Source organism: Malaya genurostris, chromosome 2 (genome assembly GCF_030247185.1).
Source record: "Malaya genurostris strain Urasoe2022 chromosome 2, Malgen_1.1, whole genome shotgun sequence".
Classification (NCBI taxonomy): domain Eukaryota; kingdom Metazoa; phylum Arthropoda; class Insecta; order Diptera; family Culicidae; genus Malaya; species Malaya genurostris.
In genome coordinates this window covers 21,452,496-21,476,571 of record NC_080571.1, presented here as the reverse complement: position 1 = coordinate 21,476,571, position 24,076 = coordinate 21,452,496, and the positions used below count along the sequence as shown (strand labels likewise).

The following is a 24,076-nucleotide window of genomic DNA, read 5'->3' as shown; positions in this document are numbered from 1 at the left end:
AATCCTGCAGTTTTATTTCATACCGTTTGATAATTGATTAAAAATAAAGACAAATGAAAGATGATAGCGTTGGCTTCCGTTATGTCGCTGCAAAGCAAAGCCTTGGTATTACATTTCTGTAGTGGAATTTGACCTTCTGTTTCAACAGACTTCGCAGCCGATTCAGAGTGTACAGAACCATTGCATGGCTAGTGATACGATTCTACTGACACTACGAATCCTTCCAGGTCGGTGCTCGAACATACGACAACTGGTTTATGAGAAAAGCGCCCTATGCATTGAACCGCCAACCCGGGATAATGTAGCTGCGCCACATCGATTATCCAGGAGACCTAATAACACAATAAAAATAATAATAATAAGATGTATTCTAATTTGTCAATCGAAAAATGTTTCAAGCTCGCGTATAAATTCACGGTTAAAGACTGTCGCAGAAAGTATGGACGCAACCAAAAACCGCTGCCATTTCGCAATGGTTCAGAATCTGTCAATTTTTATGGCTGCGTCCTTTTGTTTACACTCTTCTCTAACCACTTGTGCAGTTGTTTAATCGTTTTCATTAGTTTGTTTCAAAATGCGTGGACTTTCAGCAGAACAACGTCGAAAAATTGTGTACAAATGGTGCACAGAACTCGGACTGTCACTGAGAAAGATAGCAAAAATGGAAGGAGTAAGTGAAAAAGCCGTGCGAAATGCAATCAGGAAGTTCGGTGAGGATAACACCTTTGAGGATAAACACAGTTGGATATACTGAAGGCGTTCGAGCAAAAGAAGGAGGTTTCAGTTCGGGATGTGGCCAAAAAAATGGGCACTTCGAAGTCAAATGTTCTTCGTGCTAAAGAACGTTTGAATCTTCGAATCTATAAGAGGCAGAAACAACCAAAACGTAGTCCGAAACAAGAAGCAGGCCGACGGTTCGAAAGCTGTACAATACGATTCTCGCTGGAAATTTGAACTGCATAATCATGGACGACGAAATTTACGTGAAACTCGATTACAAATCCTTGCCGGGACCACAATATTATACGGTGCGAGAAGGGCAAGTGGTAAACCAGTCCGAGACATCGATTGAAGTCGAAAAATTTGGTAAGAAAGTATGGTCTGGCAAGCAATTTGTAGCTGCGGTAAAATTTCGAAACCCTTCATCACCACTGCTTCAATGAACAGCGAAATATACGTCAAGGAATGTGTACAAAAACGACTTCTACCCATGATACGAAGCCACAAGGATCTTGTTGTCTTCTGGCCAGATCTTGCTTCTTGCCACTACTCGAAATCAACGGTAGAATGGTATACTACCAAAAATGTCACTTTCGTCCCAAAAGACATGAATCCACCAAATTGCCCACAACTTCGACCAATTGAGGAATTTTGGGCATTAACGAAGGCACATCTTAGGAAACATGTCTCGGCAGCCGAAACCATTCAACAGTTCGAAAAAGATTGAAAAAAAGTGTCAAAACTTGTCGCCAAGAAGTCTGTACGGAATTTAATGAGGAACGTTCGCAAGAAGGTGCGCCAGCTAGTCTACAATGGCTAAGTAGCAAATGTTGAGAATAATATTCTGTTGTTGTAGTCTGATATTATCAGTATATCGAATAAAATTAGAATATCTAGCACTTGTGAATTATTTACATCGGAATCAAAGTGCGTCCATACTTTCTAGGACAGTCCTTAGTCAAATGATTTAAGTAATTTTGTTTACATTTTTACTCAATGTTCCATTATAAATTGTGAGGCTCATTTGTCCAGACCGTGTCAATATTCGAAAGACAATGTCATCAGAAAAGGTCGTGTCAAATATTTCAATAAATGTGAAAATTGTTTGTTGTACGTGGTTGTACGTGGTTCAGGATTTCGTCCTTTCCTTGTGACCAGTAAAATTTCTCTGAGATGAAATTTCAAATCTCTGCTAGCGCTTTCAACTAGATTTTCTAACTAACTAACATACTAACTTTATTCGAAAATTTTGTAAATTTGTAGAAGTCAAAACCAAAATGTCGGATTATAACACTTACTTGTGAGGAAAAATCGCACTCGCTGGAGAATTTGGGCTAACAAAAGATATTTCGTGGTTTCTGAAAGTCACGTAAAATTTCGGACTACAAAATAATACAACCAACAAAACCGGTTGTTTATTTCAGAATAATTGATCAAAATGTTGATCATTCTTTCTGTTAAATTTATCTTTTTTTGGCCTACCGCCATTAGGTTTCGTGGTTTCGAAGAGTTTCCGCTTAACTAGTATTCCTGTATTGAGCGAAGCTCTGGGCAGTTTTGTGAATTGATTGTTTTTGGCATGAACTTGATATTTTATATCATTCCATGACAAATTTCACACAGTGACAAGAGACCAAATCAAACCAAAAAAGAGCTTGAGAGTCGTGGCTTCTGATAAATGGTAGCAACCGCTTTCGCAGGCAGTCTTTCTAGTACACATACCTTTTGATAGTGTCGGTAGAAACGAAACTCTTAGACTTTCGACCGGAACTACTTACTTAACGAAAAAGATACGCTCAGAGACAGGACTCGAACCTTCGTTCTGATGTATTCCGTGCATACGCGCTACCATTTCGCCACTCTGAACCTTGTGATAGACACAACTCTAAAACACGGTTAGACATGGTAGAATGTACGTCGAACATGGTCTACATCCTGGCCGAGAGAAGATGTTTGGATGTATGGTACCCGACCGGTATTCATCAAAACTAGTCTTCTCGCTCTATTCCTATTTTCCGCTTAAGCACTGAGTAGAAGAGTATATTTACAATCGCTTGTCACCTTGTCTACTAGTGCCAGTCGCTGGCTGGACATCATTCCTTCTGTAAAGTTCTTTTTTGTGGCATACCGCAATAAGGTATGCGTGGTTTCGAAGAATTCCCGCTCAACTAGAGCCCAGTATTTCTCCATTGAGCGAAGCTCTGGGCTCTTGGGCTCTTGGGCTTTTGGGCTCTTGGGCTCTTGGGCTCTTGGGCTCTTGGGCTCTTGGGCTCTTGGGCTCTTGGGCTCTTGGGCTCTTGGGCTCTTGGGCTCTTGGGCTCTTGGGCTCTTGAGCTCTTGGGCTCTTGGGCTCTTGGGCTCTTGGGCTCTTGGGCTCTTGGGCTCTTGAGCTCTTGGGCTCTTGGGCTCTTGGGCTCTTGGGCTCTTGGGCTCTTGGGCTCTTGAGCTCTTGGGCTCTTGGGCTCTTGGGCTCTTTGGCTCTTGAGCTTTATTATCTCTATATTGCAATGATTATTCCAACTGTTTTCAATTTGTTTTCAGTGCGAAATAATTCAAAGAACTTTCCATCTGTCAGTATAAATTAAATTCCACTATCGAATTGTAAAATTTGCCGCAAAAATCAAAATCAAATCGTGAAATGATTACAAGTATCTGTACATTTCACGATTGATTTTTACAATTTACAAGTACATCTACTTAGCGGCTTACCAGTTCAACATAAACCACCAATGCACTGACGTTTCAAACTTTCGGGTTTATTTTTGATTGCGACATTACTAAAGAAATATTGTTTACTACGGATCGGATTTACTGTTTTATATGTTCAAAAAATGGAAATAATACGCACTAAATTTTCTCTGAGATTTTATTGAATCGAGATCCAATCGAACAATGGGTTATTCAGTCTTATCTATTAATCCGACATAGATCTATACGAAACTTCTATTATCGTACTATTTCAGCTTCATATTATTTTTTCATTAGCAGTCTAAACGATCAGGTCAGTATTTTAGGCTCTCTGCGATAATCATATACGTTTTGAGGTTTCAAACATGTTTTTGTGTTTTAAAAACGTGCTTAATCCACCTAGCAGTGAGATGATACCATGTTTCATCAATCCGCATGTGTTTTTTGCTTGAATATTCTTCGATGTTTGTAGTTTTGATGAAATTTTGGAACTGCAAGACGAATCGAAGATAGAAATTGTATGCTATCTTAAAATTATTCCTTTTAATCTAAACGTGTGACAATCGATTAAGCATTCCATGAGATGTAGAAGCTTTTGTTATTATTTATGGTACTTTCAGAAACGGTATTCAGAGACCACCATAATCCAAAATGGTTCGTATGTCTATGAACTAGTATGACGAATAAATTGAAATAGTTTTGAGCCCAACTTTGAAGATTTTTTGGTACCGTCATCTTCTATGCTGTTTTGAATTTTAAAACTCATCACCCTGTAATTTTTCTAAATTGAATGTCGGAATCGTATAAAATTCACCAATTTTGTATAAGACCATAAGTTTATTTTAATTTGAATGTTTGTTTATTAAATTCATTTTGGCCTTCTTCTAGCTCCTCTATTTCCGATACTTTAGGAAACGGAATTCGGAAATCGGTGTAGCCGAAGATCATTAGATTCGAAATTTTTAATAATCAGGGTAGCCATCTTAGAGAAATCGTAGTGCATTCCATATAAAATTTATCGATACCTTCCAGGATCGAAAACCGAATTCCGGTCAAACTGAAGTTTATTTGGTCATCGACATTCAAAATCTTTAAACCCGATAAATTTATGTGAAATATTTACACTAATCACCCTGTGTCTCCTGAACCGGAAGTCGGATCTGATTAAAAAACAAACAGTCTTTATGGGACCTCAAGACCTTTTATTTGAATGTTAGATAGACGGAATCGCTTCAGCCAACTACGAGCAAAATGAGTGACATTATTTTAATTTCATTGCATATAACATCCTGTAGTTCCGGAACCAGAAGTCGGATCCAAATGAAATTCAGAAACTTTATATGGAAGCAGAGAACTATAATAATAAGCGTAAGGTATAAGGGAGTACAAAGTTGTGTTCGTTCAGCAATTATTGCTGCAATCAGGAATCAGGAATCAGAACAAATTGGCTCAAATGGCACGTTCCCCTTGATATTTGGAGATTTGTGCCTTGCCATCAATATGTTTTTAGCATCATTTTCCCGATATATAAGAGGGAAGGATTGAAAGGAAATGGTAAGGGTTGGACTAGGAGGATGGGAAAAATTGACGACACAAAAACACATAAAAGCAGAAGTAAATTCTGCACCCCTAAGGGATGCCGAACAATCTGCTGAGGATCACATTCAGTGGAAGCAGAAGGAAATTCTGAACCTCTACGAGGTCCCGAACAGTCTGCTGTTTATAAAACCTCCAACCCCCGAGAGGATTTAGAGATCTTACAAAAGCGACACCATTCTGCACTCCCGGAAGAATGCAGAACGACTCGCAGTATGTACGAGCAGAAGTAAATTCGGCACCCCCCAGAGGATGCCAAACAATCTGCCAAACCCTATTTAAGGTGAATACAGAAGGGATTCATTCACTCCAGGAAGAACGATGAACCCTTCTGACTATAGCTCCTTACCACATTGGGTGAGAAACGAGAGAATATCCTTCAATTTTAGCTCCGCATACACAGACTCAACCATGTATGGAGAACCAAAAACCCGGATACGTAGCTGCGTCAATGCGGGACAGTTACATATCAGATGATATGAAGTACCATAATAGCATTCACACAAATCACACGAATAATACTCAGCACGTTGAATAGTAGCCATGTGATAATTGAGTTTGCAATGTCCAGTCAGAGCTCTGACCAGAACACTTCAATGATACTTGGAGAAATGCAGTAGACACTTTGACATTTTCAGATCTAAATCTGGTAGAAATGCTTTTGTCTGAGCGCAAGTTTGCAAGCTGCGCCAGTAGCTGGCATGTTTGGATGCAGCCCAAGAACGTATCTTGTGCTTTATCTAACTAGTTGAAAGTGGTAAAGCTGGTTCAGGACCAACGAAATCATTCGTTGCACCAGCTCTAGCCAACTCATCAGCCCATTCATTTCCAGTAATACCAGAATGGCCGGGTACCCATAAGAAGTAAACAGCATTTGAAATGCTGAGGTCTTCAATTTGAGTTCGACATGCGATCACTAGATTCGACCGTGAGTCATTCGAACTGAGTGCTTTTAAGGCTGCCTGACTGTCGGAACAAAAACAAATACGTCTACCACAGATCCTCTGCTGAAGTGCCGATTGTACTCCACACAGAATTGCGTAGATTTCTGCTTGGAACACAGTACAGTATCTACCAAGTGAATGAGACTGCTCCAGCCTATTTCACGACAGTAGACACCAGCACCAGCACGACCATTCAACAGAGAACCGTCCGTAAAACAAACTATGTGTTCATCAAGTTGTCGTTCCAGACAACCAGACAATCATTCCTAACGAAGAGGATAGCTCACATTGAATGTTTTAAAAGGAAAACTGCATGTGAGAGTTAGGTCACTAGGAGCGAGTAAATACTCATCCCACGGAACCATTTGAGACCACAAGCGAGTGTGACTGGTAGCATATTCTAATGGGTTACTGTTCCAAAGCCCTGTAACCTTAAGACGGCATGCACAAGACAATGCTTCCTGTTTCAGGAACACATGTAGTGGTTTAATGCACAGTAGCGCCTCTAGAGCAGCAGTAGGAGTTGTCGTGAATGCTCCTGTCATCGCCATTAGGACCATCCTTTGGAGATGATTTAGCTTTGACTGAACTGTCGCGACTTCTCCTTTCTGCCACCATACAAGACATCCATATGCTAAAATTGGTCTAACGATAGTTGTGTAGATCCAATGAATATATCTGGGTTTGAGTCCCCATGATTTTCCAAAAGCTCGTCTGCATTGGCCGAAAGCCATGCAAGCTCTTTTAATCCTGAAATCAATGTGAGCAGACCAATTCAGTTTTGAGTCAAGAATAACCCCGACGTATTTAACTTGATCGACCACAGTGACCTCTGAACCGAAGAACTGTAACGGACGAGCTCCTGTGATTATCCTACGATGAGTGAAAAGCACCATTGATGTTTTGCCCGGATTTACAGACAATCCAACCTGACAACACCATTGTTCAACAGATCGCAGGGCTTGCTGCATTAAATCAAAGAGAGTGTTAATGCTTATACCGGTCATCAATATATGATAATCGTCGGCAAAACCATAAGTCGGAAATCCAAGGTTATTAAGTTTCCTTAACAAACCATCAGCGACTAGGTTCCATAAAAGTGGGGATAGTACACCACCTTGAGGACACCCACAGACACTCAGCTTTCTAATCTCTGGCCTGCCGAAGCGATGATCAAAGAAATTGATTGCTAAGCATTGCGTGTATCCAGTAAGGGAAAAACCCAAGATATTCCGTTCACGACTGCAATGTTTAACCTCCTGCAGCCATTCAGCCATCGGCACGGAAATACACCTTGACTTAGGAGTTCCTATTTTTGTGGCCTTTTACGACATGGAATAGGAAACCAGTGGATCAATTCTTGGTAAAAAATAATTCCGCCGGATGCCACACGGCTTACCTGTTTGGTGGACTTATACCACCGGTACAGGTGGACCGTAGCGTTATTCTTAGCAGTTGGGAAACCGCTACCGACACTACACGGCTATCTAGGCTGCTCAGAGAGGGAAGTTAACATTGATGGTCAACTTCCATGGATGGCCGAGCAGCTATAATAATAAGCGTAAGGTATAAGGGAGTACAAAGTTGTGTTCGTTCAGCAATTATTGCTGCAAACAGTATATATCAATATAAATTTGAAAATGTTTTAAATTTGGCAATACTGCCATCTTTCTGATATATATGTTATGTTCGAACGATTATGTTGCCAAAAACGAACCGTGCTCAAATCGAAACATCATGAAAAAGGGTGCTGTGCATGGTCTTTTAGGTGCTCAGAAACAAAAGCATAAAACAGTATTGAAAATCGTGTTTCTTTTTGCTCCGAAACATCGCTTTATCATCAAGTGCGTAAAACTCCTACTACTGGAATAAGGCGAAAAGTCGCTTACTGTTACGCTGGATCTGACTTCTGGTTCCAGAGTTATGGGATAAAATGTGCAAAAAAAAGGAAAATAACTTTTCTCAGAAACAGCGTGACCAATTTTGTCAAATTATTTTACAATCTCCGGCTCCGGAATTATAGGGGAAAGTGTGTTAAAAATTATATAACAAAACTTAAAGGGGCGAAACAAAAAACGTAAAAAAAATGCTAAATCGGCCTCAAAACTACTCCAATCCGTAGTCATTAACAGGAGCCGGCCAAACAAACCGATTACGCCAATTCTTTCAAAAATCGATGAAAATTATTTTGCAGAATGCCGCAGTATTACAGTATTATATATGATAGTATGATTGATATAAGAAAGGCATTATTACACCACAAGGAGGATCAAAACAGGTTTAGGTTCTTGAAAGTGAAGACGGTAGGTCTAAAAAAGCGTAATCCTATATTATTTATAGGCGATATTTACTTTCGTCAAAAAAAAACATACTTAAATACGAATCATGCATCATGCTCAATTATTTTTGACATTTTGACTTTTTTGACATCACTTCTAGGTGCACGCTAAACGCAATCTATTAAACATGACGGAACTACTAGCCCTTTTCGTCACGAGATGGTGTTACTGTGATGTCTTTTTTGATTTGTATTGGATTCGTTAAAGTGATTTGGTTTTTTCCTTTGGATTTGTTTTCCCCGCCGTTCGATACGCACGAGCAGTGCGGTAAAATTTCATTTTCAATCGAATAATATAAGATGAAAATGAAATTTATGGCCGCTGACCGTCAGCGTATCCCTACTAATTCATTTGACTTTTGTTGCCATTTTCAAGTGAAGCTCCCAGAATTCATCGTCAGTTGAATAGTCGTACCTAGTCATTTGAAGTTTTGCTTGCTCAGTTTCAAGTGCCAAGTAGTATAGCTGCTTCATTGTCTTCGCTCTTGGTAGTAAGCAGATTCGAACGAATAGAATTATAAATGGAGTAAAGTATTAAAAATGAAAACTGAAGGAGGAAACAATTAATTTATGTGTATTCTGTGATTAATATTTCATCTATCTGATTAGTCTTTCATCTATTATCTTGAACCAATTCGAATGTTTACATGAACCTCATTTGAAGGCCGCTTTCACACTACTGAAAGAAATATTTTGTTACTTCAAGAGATCAACTGACGGTGGTTAAACTGAGCCTCGATTGAAGAGAAACGAGTGATGAACTAAATGCTGCTCGTTCGGGCCGTCAGCAAACATTGTGTGTGTCAGAGATTGAAGTTTACTGCAGTGGAGAGATCGTCAATATGTTTCACATTCAGTTTCAATTGAATTGAATGAAATTTTACTGTACTGCGCACGAGACATAACAAAATAAAAACTGCTAAGCAGTTCAAATTGAACTGCCGAGCTAACACTAAGCAGTTCGATTTGAACTGCAATGCACTGATGAGTCATAGACACCCCTAAATGAAAATAAAAACCGAAAACGCATCAAACTTCGTACTTACGCGTTCTATGCAAAGTTATATCGAAACAAAATATCATTTTGACAAAATACGGGCGTGTTATGTCACAGACATAGCTGGATGTCGTGAATACGAATAAAACTGGCACTCCTTCTTTATACTTCAGAATATCAATTAGCTGAGTGAATTGTGCAAGCTATCCTTTTTTCACTACTTGAATTCGAAACGATACAGCTAAACTAAAGTACAGATTAGTTACATTAAACATTCTGACATACAATCAAATATTACGAAATAACCAGTCTAGTTATGGTTCTAAATAGCAACACAAATAACTTTGGTGTCGTTTACTTCACTTTGGATTTGAATATTTCAGTGAAAGAAACTGTCAAAAGGCTGTACTAATTTCTGGCATTCAGAAATGTCAAATTATATAATTCTCTAAGATATTAAACACTGTCGCGAATTTTGCACTGCGAAAATTGCACAAAGCTAATCAAATTATCCCAGATTTGCACTACACTGAGGGTTCTAATTTCCGATTTGCAAAGAAGCAATCGTTATAGTTCTTTAGATAACAATTGGAGCCATCAGAAGGGCTGATTTTGTATAATGTGTCCAATTGTTGTCCATTTTTCGTTGCATTTTGCTTAAATGCAAACGACCAGCAGCATGATGACGCGATCGATGTTCTACGAAGGGAAACTTACTCTGTGACCTGAGCGTTTGAGACTTTATACCACGCAGAAAGTCTGCTTTCATTGTCCAAATGAAGTCCAAATGAGAGCACGACCTGAGCGTTTCACGCTTTATACTTGGTATGTTATCACTGATGTTAGTGGGAAAACCTCACCTCGACATCCAGTTCCGTCTGAAGAACTAGAAGAAATGAACGATTTTCAATTGAAGTTTACCCTTTATATTCGTCCAGTAGATAATCGGAACTGATATGTACTTGGCTAACTCAAAACCGTCGTCCGGGTGCGAAAAAAAGCAAGCAAGCGTGATGAATTATTTCCGAAAGTTTTCTATTTATGGTTATCTCACGCTGTTGAAAATTTAATCACAAATTCCTGATCATATTTTCGATAGCTTGTAGAAAAAACTATGTTGTTGGGTTGAGTACATCAAGAGATATTCGCGATGAAGTTCTGCCCATTATTGTACAGGGTAAATTTTGAAAAGGCGCCCATAGTAAAGTAAGTCTCGACGACATTCACATTCCTTCCACTTCTAAGGGCTAAATAACATTTTCATTAGAATTCAGGAGTAATTGAAAATCTTGGATCGTTCCTCCTCGGTACGAAAAATTACCCACCTGGGCTTAAAATGTTTTACAGCTGGCCCTGCCAAGTGGTATTTTTTAGATCACCCGTTTACTGCGATGCAAAAACAATTTTTCAGTTTCGGTACAATTCAAAACAATTTAATTCAATCAAATAATCATCTCAGTAGGCAACGATTGAAGGTGACACCGTTTTTCGCATATTTTTTCTTATCACTAATCTTAACTAACTAACATCAAATAGCGAAGGAGACAATGTAGAGCAGTGACATCGAAATCGAAAAAAAATATTGGATTACATTTAGGCTCATGAATATGCAAATATCGAAGGCGCTCAGAACGTCACATCGGCAGCAGTATGCGGTTCCAGCCTATGCCATTTTAGGTGTACGACGACGAATGTGTAGCCGGTAGCGCAAGGATATTCAGAGGTAGGATGGGTACAAGCTGATAAACAACCGATAACGCAAATGAATCGCGACGATAAACGGTTGATAATGCTTTGGAAGCACCAATTGATGACCTTCCGACACGGTTGCACTTGCCATAGGTAATTTTAGCAAAAAAAATCAGGAGAAATTATTTGAGTTATGGAAAAAATGAAAAAAATCGACCCGTGGAATGTCTCGCACTCTAATTCATTTAGGATGATGGCTGTCTGTTTTGATCCCAGATTTCACATTTAGTTACATTTAAAGCAGAAGCAATTGAAATAATAAATTCGACATATCAGTCATGTTTCTGCGTCCAGCAAACCTGCAGATGACCAAACTTTAAAACTAGATATGCTCAAAAATGGAACCATCAATCATCCCCGCCCCGAAAGATCGAAACAAGCGCCGGAAAATCGACCACTAATTAAACAACGCAGGTATGCAGCGCGCAAGTTTGTTAACACTCTGTTCCTTCTGGGACGTGACCGGAATCATCATTATCCGTTCCCGTATCGTTCGATGGGATCAACGGATCCGACTGGACGAAACCGATGTGTTTGCAGATACTGTGGCATTAGAAGCGTCTGTCTGTCCCCCTGCCCCGCATTTCCGATGTCGTCCTTCAACATGTGAATAAAATGGTAAATGAGTTTATCTATTTAAGCGTCGGTTTGGGAAAATCGTGATGGACATATTTGACCGGAAATTTCTACTGGAATAAATTTACGATTCTCTTGCTGAAAAATGTTGAGTTTTTGAAATATCGTGCATAATTTAAGTTTACACTGCAAAAACATTTGACATAAAGTTTTCATTCTTTTTTTTTGGTTGTTGTTACTATTTTCGCAGGAATTACCTCCATCACGACGCTGACGGTGCTGTCGTACGAGCGCTACTGTCTGATCAGTTTGCCTTTTTCCACGCGGAACCTGTCCCGCCGGGGTGCCATGTTTGCCGTGTTCTTCATATGGTGCTACTCGTTTGCCTTAACCTCGCCACCCCTGTTCGGATGGGGTGCCTACGTCAACGAGGCAGCTAACATCAGGTAAGCGAGAAAATGGCAAACTTATTTCCAACTACGAATTTGTGCATCCAAGCAGGCCCCGCATGGCTTGGCAGATGAAATGCTACTCGGTAACTGATCAACCGGTTCGCAAAACCGACATAATGAATTCCACAGAAATTAGATAAACTAACATAGCTCTCTCTCGGAAATAAGTCAATAAACGATGGCAGTAGGCTAGCGATTGCTATCCTAGGTTTTGGCTTCCATCAGCAGGCTGTGATTATCAATCAAACACATGCCCCTACCAATTCCCATTACAATTACCAATTCTTATTCATTGAAGTAATGCAAACGAAAACGGATAGAAAATACTATCCAACATAAACATTCTCTTTGTTTATTATTCCAGGAGAAAACTGATTCATTCACGCAAGTATCCTATTAGTAAGAGAAACATAATCTGCAAAATGGTTTTGCCAGAAGGCCTCCACCAGAATCAGAATTTAATCCTCGGCTAGCGAATTGAAGCCCTTTTCGGGTGCATGGAAAACTGCAATTCGTTCTTTCACTTTCACATTTCGTTATAATATAATTGCGGGAGATCTAAAGCTTTCCTCGGTTTTAAATCTTTTTTCGTATTTAAGGGGCGGGTAGGGTCTAACACTTTTTTAAAATCATTATTTTCTTTATATTTTCTTATAGTAAAACATTTTAAGAACATTCTGTGAAATTTTCAAGCCTATTAGAACGAAACTCTGGAAGTTATGGATCTTTATCTATGGCTATCTCATTCTGCGAAGAAGCAAGAACTCGGCGCACAGGCCCAAGATTTCTACTTCGATTGACTTCAAACATTGACAAAACATTCTTGAAATGTTTCATTATAATAAATTATAAATGAAAAAATATGATTTTTTGAAAGTGTTAGGTCCTACGGGCTCCCTGGAGTAATAAATTGTTTCCATTGATTGTATAGACAAAATACTTTAAACGCGTTTTTCTCGAAAACAGGTTTTGAAAGTCCGTGTCCATCGTTATTCAAAAACTACTGCACCAATTTTTTTTCAAACTTTGCACACACTTTTTACATATAAAAAAACCAGATCCCAACGCTTTCCTTTTCGTTGTTTGTTACTTACAGCTACAAAATTGCGGCTTTTTTTTTCTTACAGCTACAAAATGGCGGATTTTTTCGTGAAAAATCTTAGTTTTCACTTTGAACAACCACCAAAAATTTAAAAAAATCAAACAGAAACGTTGGGGTCTAGAAAAACTTCTACTCTAACTATGCTGCGTTCATTTGTTCACTTCTGATTAGTCTGCGCTGAGATACAGAGGACACCGCAAATCATGATTTTTAAGAAACGTCTTCAAAAATACCTCTTCACCGACTTATTTCTCAATACTTTTCCACGAAAAAATTACAAAACGTTGTTCGAATGATGCTTTTTATCATGCAGAACATTTGAATTTATTTTGTTGAACGAGAATTCTGGAAAAAAATCACAAAAATGATGATTTTTTTCATCGTTTTGACTCTACGCCCCCCTTAAGAGCTACTCATATGGTATAATACACAAAAATCTAATCCTAATGCACCTGACAAGTCGGTTACGTCACTTATACGATTACATCTCTGGAACCGAAAGTATTCACAGTGAGCCATGAAAGCTTATGGAATAATCCAATAGACAAACACCGACGAGCAAAGAGTTTTGTCGTTTACGTCACTTATACCATAATGTCACCAGAACCATAAGGCATTGCAGTTCAATCTAGCTTTCAAATATGCCTAAACTAGTTAATATCGATTCAGCCATCTCCGAGACAATCGTGCGGTAATAGAAAATTAAACTTTGTCGTTTACGTCTCATATGCCACATTATAGTTCTTTCTCTACGCTCAATTTTCTAGTAGATGGCTTAATCGATTTCAACAAAGTTGTGCTCGTTTGGAAACTAATATTGGTTCATTAAACCGGTTTGAAGTGCAAATGGCTGTCATTTTACGGTTCCGGTGATATAATGGTATAAGTGACGTAAACGTCAAAACTCATTACCGCTCAATTTACTTGGATATGGATTAACTGACAACAATAACTATATGCTCGTTTGATACTTAAATTGGACTGTGGGTCGATTTCGCAGAGCATATGGCTGATATGTCAGGTTTTGGAGATAAAAACGCATAAGTGACGAAATCGACAAATCAATAAAATATATATGGGCTTGCTTGCTCGCGCCGGAAAGTATATTACCCTTTGAACGCTCAATTTTACCCAAAAGGTTTGACGTCTATGGTAAGGGCTCCCTATTTCATCTCATTTGTAAGGACGTTACCTTAAAAACCTGATTTAGCCACTAAAATTACCAAGTTTTTTCATATTTCTGCTTAATTCGCCTTGCTCCACATTGGGAAATTAAAATAATATCTGAAAAATCAGCTAAAACACTTCTGATATGTTCACTACCAGAGATGGCATTTCACCAGAGTTATACACGCTAGAGTCAGATTTTTGCCACACCGAGGATGCAAAAAACGAATCACCGCACAAAGAGGAAAGCGCACTTCTTCTCAGTGTCGAATAGACAGCATTTGAGTGTGTGCTTGTGGTTAAAGCAGCTGGCGCGAGTGAAACACATTCTCTTCGCATGAATCGCTCACACGCGCTCTCGTCTAAATACACCCAAGTGACCACTGGCGCGTGATGGAGAGCGAACACTTCTGTGAACTTCAATAATTAGAGAGTAGATCTGGCCTTGCTATGAAAAATTTGCAAGGAAAACCGAAAATTTTACGATAAATTGTTTTATTTTGCTGATTTTGCGTATCCACGCTTCATCTACGAAAACCATACAGCAGAGTGCTCACCGGCGTGTACACCTCTGTGAAAGTATCTGCATCCACCTCGGAGAATTTATTAGCTAATGCTCTAGCACTTTGGTGCGATTCAGTGGAATAGGTAAAAGGAAATAAACAAACGCACTCATGATGCGTGTACACTTTACACAACAGTGGTGTATAAATGTGAAAGAGAAGAGCTCTCGTTGAAGTTGTCAGTGCGAGGGGAGAAATTTTGCTTGCTCTTCGTCACACAGAGGAGATAGACATCTCTGCTCACAACACTTATGTATTGATGAATAATTAAACAAACCTAACACACTGAAGAAGAATATAAATTGTATTCGAAATACGTATATGTGATGTGACGTTTATTATACATGATTTATAGTGTTGTGAGATACATAGTGAATTTGTATAGTGACGTTATAAGTATATAACAGAATTAAATGGTAATATTATAAAATGTATCCTTGTCTTGAAAACCTGATTTAGCTACTAAAATCACCACGTTTTTTTCATATTTCTGCTTGATTCGCCTTGCTCCACATTGGGAATTGATTCACATTCCTTGGAAATTAAAATAATGTCAATTCTTCCGAACCCGAAATGTTCACTGCTGCGCTCCTAATTTCATCACAAAGGTGTTATACTCATCCTATCGTTGGTCCTTTATTCATCCCATAAATTGGCATCATAACCAAAATATTACACTATTACACTCTTCGGTTCAAAATATCAGAATTTTCCTTAAAAAGGGCCTAATGCCAACTATGAGACAACACACGATATTTTTAGAAACAGTTCGAAATCATTTCGACATTTAAATTTTTTTGAATTGTTTTCGTTACCTTTCGTTTTCAATTTAAAATGTTACTGTGCAGCTAATTTGGAGAACTTGAAAACGAACAAAAAAAAAAGAATTGTTACTATTTTGGCATCAGCCCTCCTAAAAACAAAATGCAGAACCAGAGATGCCATTTATACAGATTTATCTGTATTGTATGGATTTTTGCGTTCGCATACTGATTTAAATCAGATTACAGATTTTATACAGATTTTCTAAATTTTATACAGATTTGTAAAGGTTCATAAAAAGTGAGAAGTAAAAATTTAGACATTTCTCTCTGAGAATCTGTTAATATTTGATTGCAGTACTTCTTTGAAAGTTTATTAATCAACGGACAAATCACATGTGAAAATGGAAATCTTTTGTGTAAATATTTGATGATGAACACTGAAAAATTAAATTTTTTAATCAATATGAACTGATTCATTTTATTAGTGAAAACAGATAGCTGTTCTATATGTATCTGTTCTATACATATTTTCTATGAAAATATCTGTACACAGCCCATGAAACACACACACACACTTAACAGTGTTATGGTGACGTATAGCGGAAAGAAACCAGTGCAACTAGATTTGCCACAACGATTATTTCATTAGTATTTAACACGCTCTTTCTAATAATATTCGGAACCGAATCAGTTTTATTGAAATATTATAAATATCAACAATATAATTAAACTAATGCCACGGATACCAAAAAAATACTTGTTGATGATGATTTGAAGAAGGAAAACATTTTTTGTTTGTAACATTATGAGAAAACTTGGCAACTTTGCGAAACGAAATGAGATGAAAACAAAGCACATTCAAGTGAACTAAGTGAAAAATTTTCATCTCATATTCTTGAAGACTTTTATTGCTTGTCGGGTAGTTTTTGAAGTTTTTAATCGTTAATTAAACCAGTGGCAAGAGAACATTACTGATTATGAAGTCATCCAGCATTCAATGGTAGTGTAATTGTGCGAAATAGTGATCATGTTTTGAGACGAATCGATTAGTAGATATTCAGAAACATGACGAACTGTAAATCTTGAGACGAAAGTGTGTCCTAAATTAGAAAGTGAGTTTGTTTTAAATGCAAAAAAAACGATCACCGATCACCGAAGAATTTAAAACCATTTGTTCCATTGAGAAAGTGTGACAATAGCTTCAATAATCATTTTAAAACATTCTACAGTTTGGTTTAGGTACGTTGTAAGATATTATTCATGTTCGAAGTAATGAAGTGAAGGGATGAGATGGAAATAGGAGCTCAGATGAAATAGGGAGCCGTTACCCTTTTTTCTAGAAGTGTACATTTTCTAATGCCGATAATTTCTGATTGCAGGAAAAAAAACGTCCCAATCTGACTGAACAAAAAATAATTAACTCACTGGCAGTGTGAGTAATATTTCATTACCTTGGTTTTTAATTGCTTCTTTATCCAATCTTTTTTCTTGTTATATTGAACCTTTTGAGATGCTGCATATTTCCGACGTTGTGACGAAGCATCAATTAGATTAATTTCATCGTCTAGCAAAGTACGTTTGGCACAAGTACTAGACATAGCAAACGGATATGATCATTAAAATTTTCTTGTTAAAAAGTTTAAATTACAAAACTATCTGACTTGTGTTCGCAAGTAAAATAACATGCTCATACATTGGCACACCCTTACGTAAATTAATCGTATGCATTTTAAAAGAAGGATAAAAATTAGGTTCAAGAAGAAGTTGTTGTTCCCGACAATGTTCAAAACATCCCTGAATTTTTTTTTAATTTTTTGACGCTTTAAAATTCAAATAAAATGAAATCCAATAGAACCACCCTGGCTCCATCAATATGATAGGTTCGAATTTTGAAAGAACTTGAACTGGGTTGAAGTTTTGGGAAAATTGTCCCCAATTCAAACTTGTTCAAATGTGGTATAACAATTTGATCTTTGGGGGCAGATTTTACATATTTACGCGGCTAGAGTATTCACAAAGTGGTCGCAGTTTTACAGTTGATTATCAAATATACAGACGTTCGGTAATTGTTATTTGATTATACATTTCGTTCCGTACTCGCTGGTTATTTAGATTTACTGTACAACTTTAAAAGTATTGTAAAAGTTCTTTAAAACAACGTGTGATCAACTGATTGTTCTTTTTCTATTTACCGAAGGTTTTCGGCAAAAAATTACCGAACAGCGACATTAAATCAAAGATAAATAATAGAGACATGTATGTGCTTACAAATATTTAAAACAAATCTGGTTCGTTTCCGGTACTTTCTCAAATGACCGCACTCATCGCTTGCTGGAGCGCGAGATTAATTGCATTGTTATCATTTCAACAAAAGTGTGCCATAAAATCTCAATATATACAAATGAGCTTCCGAATCTTTTTTTGGCGCACATCTACGGTCCTCTGTGAAACTGGCACCAATGGTGATAAATTGGTTGCACTGCTGAGTTCCCATCATACATTCATAATGCAAATGTCAAACCGTGAGAACCCTTTCGATTCGGTAGCTCATTTGTATATATTGAGATTTTATGGCACACTTTTGTTGAAATGATAACAATGCAATTAATCTCGCGCTCCACCAAGCGGTGAGTGCGGTCATTTCAGAAGGTACCGGGAACGAACCACATGTTTTAAAAATATTTATAAGCACGTCCATGTCTTCTATCTTATAGAGGCCAAAACCGTAAAGATCTAGCGAGATCTGACAAAATCTTGAAAAATTTGGAAAATCTGGTAAAAAATCTGGTTGGTTTGAGTGTCTGGCAATGCTGCCATGGAATAACAAGAAGCCACAGAGAAGAGCAACCGCCTACTACGAGTATTCTACACAAACTGTCAAGGATTTTATTTTCTTCAACCAAAACTATGTTTTGAACAAATATAAACCTACCTTTCTTTTTGTTTCGATGTAGCCTTCACCTGAAAAAACTACAACCAGTTGCAATATAGGTTGGAAGATACAACGAACTTCGTTTGACATACACAGATAAAAATATTTTGTGAATTTACATCTATTTTCATGCACATATTTGGAGCAGACAATTAAACATAAAGTTACTTTACAATTCTGTTCGTTTCCAGATAATTCAATCGCAAAACTAAGCGTCAATTGAAAGATTCAGTTCTATTCATTGAAAATTCAATGCAATCCAATTTCCCATGTCTGTTCCATGTTGCTATTGATTTACATGTCGTGTAAATTTCATTATTTCTTTCTGTGTATAGAATAAGAGTGCAACATTCGAAACTCACTTCACCGTTCAACGTTAAAACACTGTTTTGCTTCGCACTTCTCACGAGTTTTTGGCTAATAAACTTGTTAATAAAACCTAATTCAATTTTGTTTTCTTTATGCTGTCTTTCAGCAGTGATGGTGACAGATAGGTAGAGTCAAATTTTGTGGCTTAAATCAGTTTTATTTATTGCTAGTGTTAGTGTGATAAACAATACATGAAACTGACTGAAGTGCTCATTTGAAACATATATTTGATTTTTACGCTACGATCTTCATATCCACCACAGAATGCAGGATTTTCACTAAGAAATGCATTTTCAATTGATGAACCATCTGACAAGTAAACATGAATTTCTCAAGCGACATCTACAGTTTGGAAGAGGGTACACGAACTCAGCTAAAATATGTCAAGTTGTTCCCCAGTTGACTCAGTACTAGTGTGTTTTGTAACGCACATTAACCCGTCTGTGAACTCATTCTCTGTCATAATAAATAGAAATTCCATTTGAAAGATCTTTCCTTTCGAGAGAAATAATTTCAGATAAACAATGAACAATTGTTAATTAAAAGAAAATAATAGAGCATCGTAGAACTCGAGGCTACGTTTGCAGATTGGCAGAAATGTTGAATGTTTTCCTAAACATCATTAAAACTCAAATCAAAACTTCTGGCTGTTCCTCACGGAATCCATATAAATGCTATATTGCGAATGGAATTTACCAGATAACCTTTAAAAAGGAAATTTTTCCCTTTCATGCTTCTGTGTTTCGATTTACTAAAATTCATTAAAATAGGTATTCAGGTGACATGTCACGATTCAAACGAGACACTGTGACCTATTGGCAAAATAATTGAAATTGCTTTTGGCATGAGAGCATGAGAATCAATATTTCACTTCATGCACCTAAATTAGGATTGGGACCCAAAAAAACACATCAACTGTTGCCCGATCCAATCCGCTGATGCGTTTGCTCAACGATGAAAAACAAAAACCGAAACGGCCCGTCGTATTCTTCTATCACCGGAAGTATCGTTGTTCGAAACAAGCTTTTCAATTCTCTCGAGTAAACACCCCACCGTGATTCAGTTGTTCAGTACGAAGTAAATCAATCCATTGCGTGCCGGGGAATGATCGTTCGAGATAATCAAATACTTCAAATAAACCGCAGAAGCTCTGGGGAACACTGATCCAATAGGATGGTTCCTGCGGGCGTAAAGCCAATTGAATTATTTTTTTAGGGAGTTTTTTCAATACCGTTCGCAAAATTTGTGCCTAAGGAGTGTATCGAAAATAAGATATCCACAAATTTTTCTTTCAAATTATGATAAAAAACGATATTTTATTCAAATTAAAAATAGATCCTTTATTGTACGAGGTTAAACTTGAGCATAATGAAAACCGGATGAAATTTAAGTTATTCCTTCACGAATTTTCGAACTTTTGATCGAACGCTCTTCATCAAGTTCCGGGCAAGTGTTACATCGCATTTTTTTGCGATTGAGCCCAAATTTTTTTGAACTCTTGCATGTTCCCAGCTGCCTTATCAGTCTTTTTGAAGACTCTCTTCACGATTGCCCAGTAACGTTCGATGGGTCGAAGCTGAGGGCAATTTGGTGGATTTATATTTTTCCCAACGAAATTTATACCCTTTTCCGCAAGCCAATTGAGAGTGGTTTTGGCATAGTGAGCCGACGTTAAATCCAGCCAAAACAGTGGAGGTGTACTATGCTTCTTATATAAAGGAAGCAATCTCTTCTGAAGACACTCAGATCGATAAATTTCTGCATTTATAGTTCCGGTAGTGTAAAAAATGGTTGACTTCAAACCACAGGAACATATTGCTTGCCATACCAGTACCTTTCGACCGAATTTCTCCACTTGAATCGACCTGTCTGCATCGCTCACATCCTCCCCAACGACGACAGTAAAGTATTGTGGGCCTGGAAGGGTTTTTGATTCCTGCTTTACATAAGTGCACTCAGAAAAATCTTCACTTCAATTCCACATTTGTATCACGTAATCCCTACGTGACTCTTTTTGTAGATTCTATAGAATAATTTTGTGAAATTTACACGAAGTTCATTTAAATTGTACTGTAAATTTACTTTCATCTGAACTTACTTTTTACCAGAATTTTATGTAATAGTTACAATATGTTCATGTAATTGTTACTAAATTCTATATTAAGGGAAGGTAGGGTCTGAATGATGAAAAATATCATCATTTTTGATAATTTTTTTCGGAGTTATCGTGCAACAAAATAAATTAAAATTTTTTGCATGATAAAAAGCATCATTCGAACAACATTTTGTAATTTTTCGTGGTAAAATATTGGGAAATAAGTCGGTGAAGAGGTATTTTTGAGAACGCTTCTTAAAAATCATGATTTGCGGTGTCCACTGTATTTCAGCGCAGACTGATAAGAAGTCAACAAATCAAAGCAGCATAGATAGAGTAGATGTTTTTCTAAACCTCAACGTTTCTGTTTGATTTTTTTTACCATTCTTTTAATTTTTGGTGGTTGCTCAAAGTGAAAACTACGATTTTTCACTGAAAAATCCTCCATTTTGTAGCTGTTAAACCTCCCCAAAATAACAAACAACGAAAAGGAAATCGTTGGGGTCTGATTTTTTATCTGTAGGAAGTGTGCGCAAAATTTGAAAAAAAATTGGTTCAGTAGTTTTTGAATGACGATGGACACGTACTTTCAAATCCTGCTTCCGAGAAAAAGGCGTTTGAAGTTTTTTGTCTATAAAATCAATGGAAACAATTTATTACTACAGGCAGCCCGTAAGGTCCAACATTTTCAAAAAATCACATTTTTTCTTTCATAATTTATTATAATGAAACATTTCAAGATTCAACTTTCTTTGCGTTTCGCCTTCGGCTCGTCAGTGCTTAAAGCAGTTCAAATTGAACTGCCATCTCGTGCCTAGCAGTTCAACTTAAACCGCTAAGCAGACGCAAGGTCCACACTACTTATGTGACCCTTTAAGGATATAACACTAGGTGCCATATCCTATCTGACGTCTCGGGCGTAAACGAATGACGACTGGCTACTGGTCGCCGCAGAGTTTGAACAGCTTAGCGGTTTAAGTTGAACTGCTAGGCACGAGATGGCAGTTCAATTTGAACTGCTTTAAGCACTGACGAGCCGAAGGCGAAACGCAAAGAAAGTTGAAACTAAATATGTGCTTTTTTGCACAAAACAAAAAAAAAACCCCTAAATATTTCAAGATTGTTTTGTCAAGTTTTGAAGTCAATCAAGGTAGAAATCTTGGGCTTGTCCGCCGAGCTCTTTTTCTCCGCAGAATGAGAGATATCCATAGATAAAGGTTCATAACTTCCAGAGTTTCGTTCCAATAGGCTTGAAAATTTCACAGAATATTCTTGAAATGTTTTACTATAAGAAAAAATGAAGAAAATAATAAATGATTTTTCAAAAGTGTTAAACCCTACCCGCCCCTTAAGGTAATGTTGACAGTGTTCTTTGATTATCAAGGTGTGGTGCACTCCGAATTCCTTCCGACCGGATAAAAATGTCAAGAAAGAATATTATTTGAGTGTTATGCATGATTTGCGAAAAGCTATTCGTGAAAAGCGGTTCGTGATTTTTTCGCAAAAAAATTCAACCAATATCGTTCCGCAACCACCGTATTCGCCTGATTTAGCTCCGTTTGCCTTCTGGCTATTCAGCAAACGACCGTTCCGGGGAAACCGTTTTGAGTCACTTGAAGACATCAAATGTGAATCGCTACGTGCATTGATGACTATTCCGGAAATTGACTTTAACAACTGTTTCGAGGATTGAAAAAAAAACGTTAGCACACGTGTTTTAGGGACAAGACAAGACTTGGAAAAATAAATGAAGATTTTTGAAGCCGTGGAAGCCGTTACTCCGGAAAATGTGAGTGAAGTGACAAAAATTAGAATGAAAGATCGTAAAGTGAAGCTCCGTGAGATTGCTGAGATGACACAGATATCATATGGAAGTGTATTTACTACCCTTCATGAAAAATTGAGCATGAAAAATGTTTTTTCCAAGTGGGTGCCGCGATTGCTTTCGATGGAACAAAAACAGCAACGAGTCGATGATTCAGAAAGCAGTTTATCGAACCTTGGAACCATTGTATCACCCTAAAAGGTGATTATGTTGATGAATAAAAAAAAATTTTGCAAAAAAATGTTGTTTCCATTGTTAGTCTCGGGACTTATTGATCCATGTGTTATCTACTCAATCTTTGACTTGATCGTAAAAAATGGGTAGCGTGCTGTTATACTTACATTACTAATTACTAATTACTAATACTTCGTCAAAGAGCGTCATTTTTTTTTCCGAAAATTTGGCTGGTAAAATTTGTTCGTATTTTCACGTATTTGTTGTAAGCGACGGGTCTGCTCACTGGACAGATAGTTTCGACATGCGTCGAGGTCTGCTACGGCTTCGTCCGGCTTCAGGCCATCGTCCAAGTACCATGCGCGCGGGTGGTTTTAGGAAATTTTCGATGGAAATTTCGAAAAATTTGACAAAACCAAAAACATACAGACCTTTGAAATACTTTTATCTATCTACAGGGTGACAATGACTGGAAAATTCGGAGGATTTTACGAGTCTTATCAAAAATAGCGCTGAAAAAATGAGCTTTTTTGTAATTTTTCACAATTATTTGAAAAAATAATTCGATGGAATGAAATTATTTTTTCAAAAAAAACCTCATGCTGGCAACAAGGATCACATTCGGACACATTTTTGGAAAACCTTTTCACGCTTTTCATGGAAAATCAACGAATTTCATATAACCGATTTCCTGGAAATTTTTCTATGAATTTTTCTATTTTCTATGAAAAGCGTGAAAAGGTTTTCCAAAAATGTGTCCGAATGTAATCTGTGTATCCATAATAAAGTTTATTTGAAAAAAGAGTTTATGTCATCGCTTTATTTTTCCAGATAATTGTGAAAGATCACAAAAACACTCATTTTTCAGAGCTATTTTTGATAAGACTCGGAAAATCCTCCGAATTTTCCAGCCATTTTCACCCTGTAGAAAGATAAATGTATTTCAAAGGTCTGTATGTTTTTGGTTTTGGCAAATTTTTCGAAATTTTCATCGAAAATTTCCTAAAACCACCCGCGCGCATGGT

The 24,076-nt window shown here is 37.4% G+C and overlaps 1 protein-coding gene across 2 annotated transcripts in view; it reads left to right on the top strand.

Moving 5' to 3' along the window:
• LOC131427204 (vertebrate ancient opsin-like) overlaps positions 1-24,076 on the top strand; it is a 78,196-nt gene that overhangs the window by 29,330 nt on the left and 24,790 nt on the right. For both annotated transcript variants that reach the window (XM_058590191.1, XM_058590190.1), the window contains one exon: positions 11,859-12,054. In XM_058590191.1, coding sequence (XP_058446174.1) covers positions 11,859-12,054 — 196 coding nt within the window. The remainder of the gene's footprint in view (positions 1-11,858; positions 12,055-24,076) is intronic.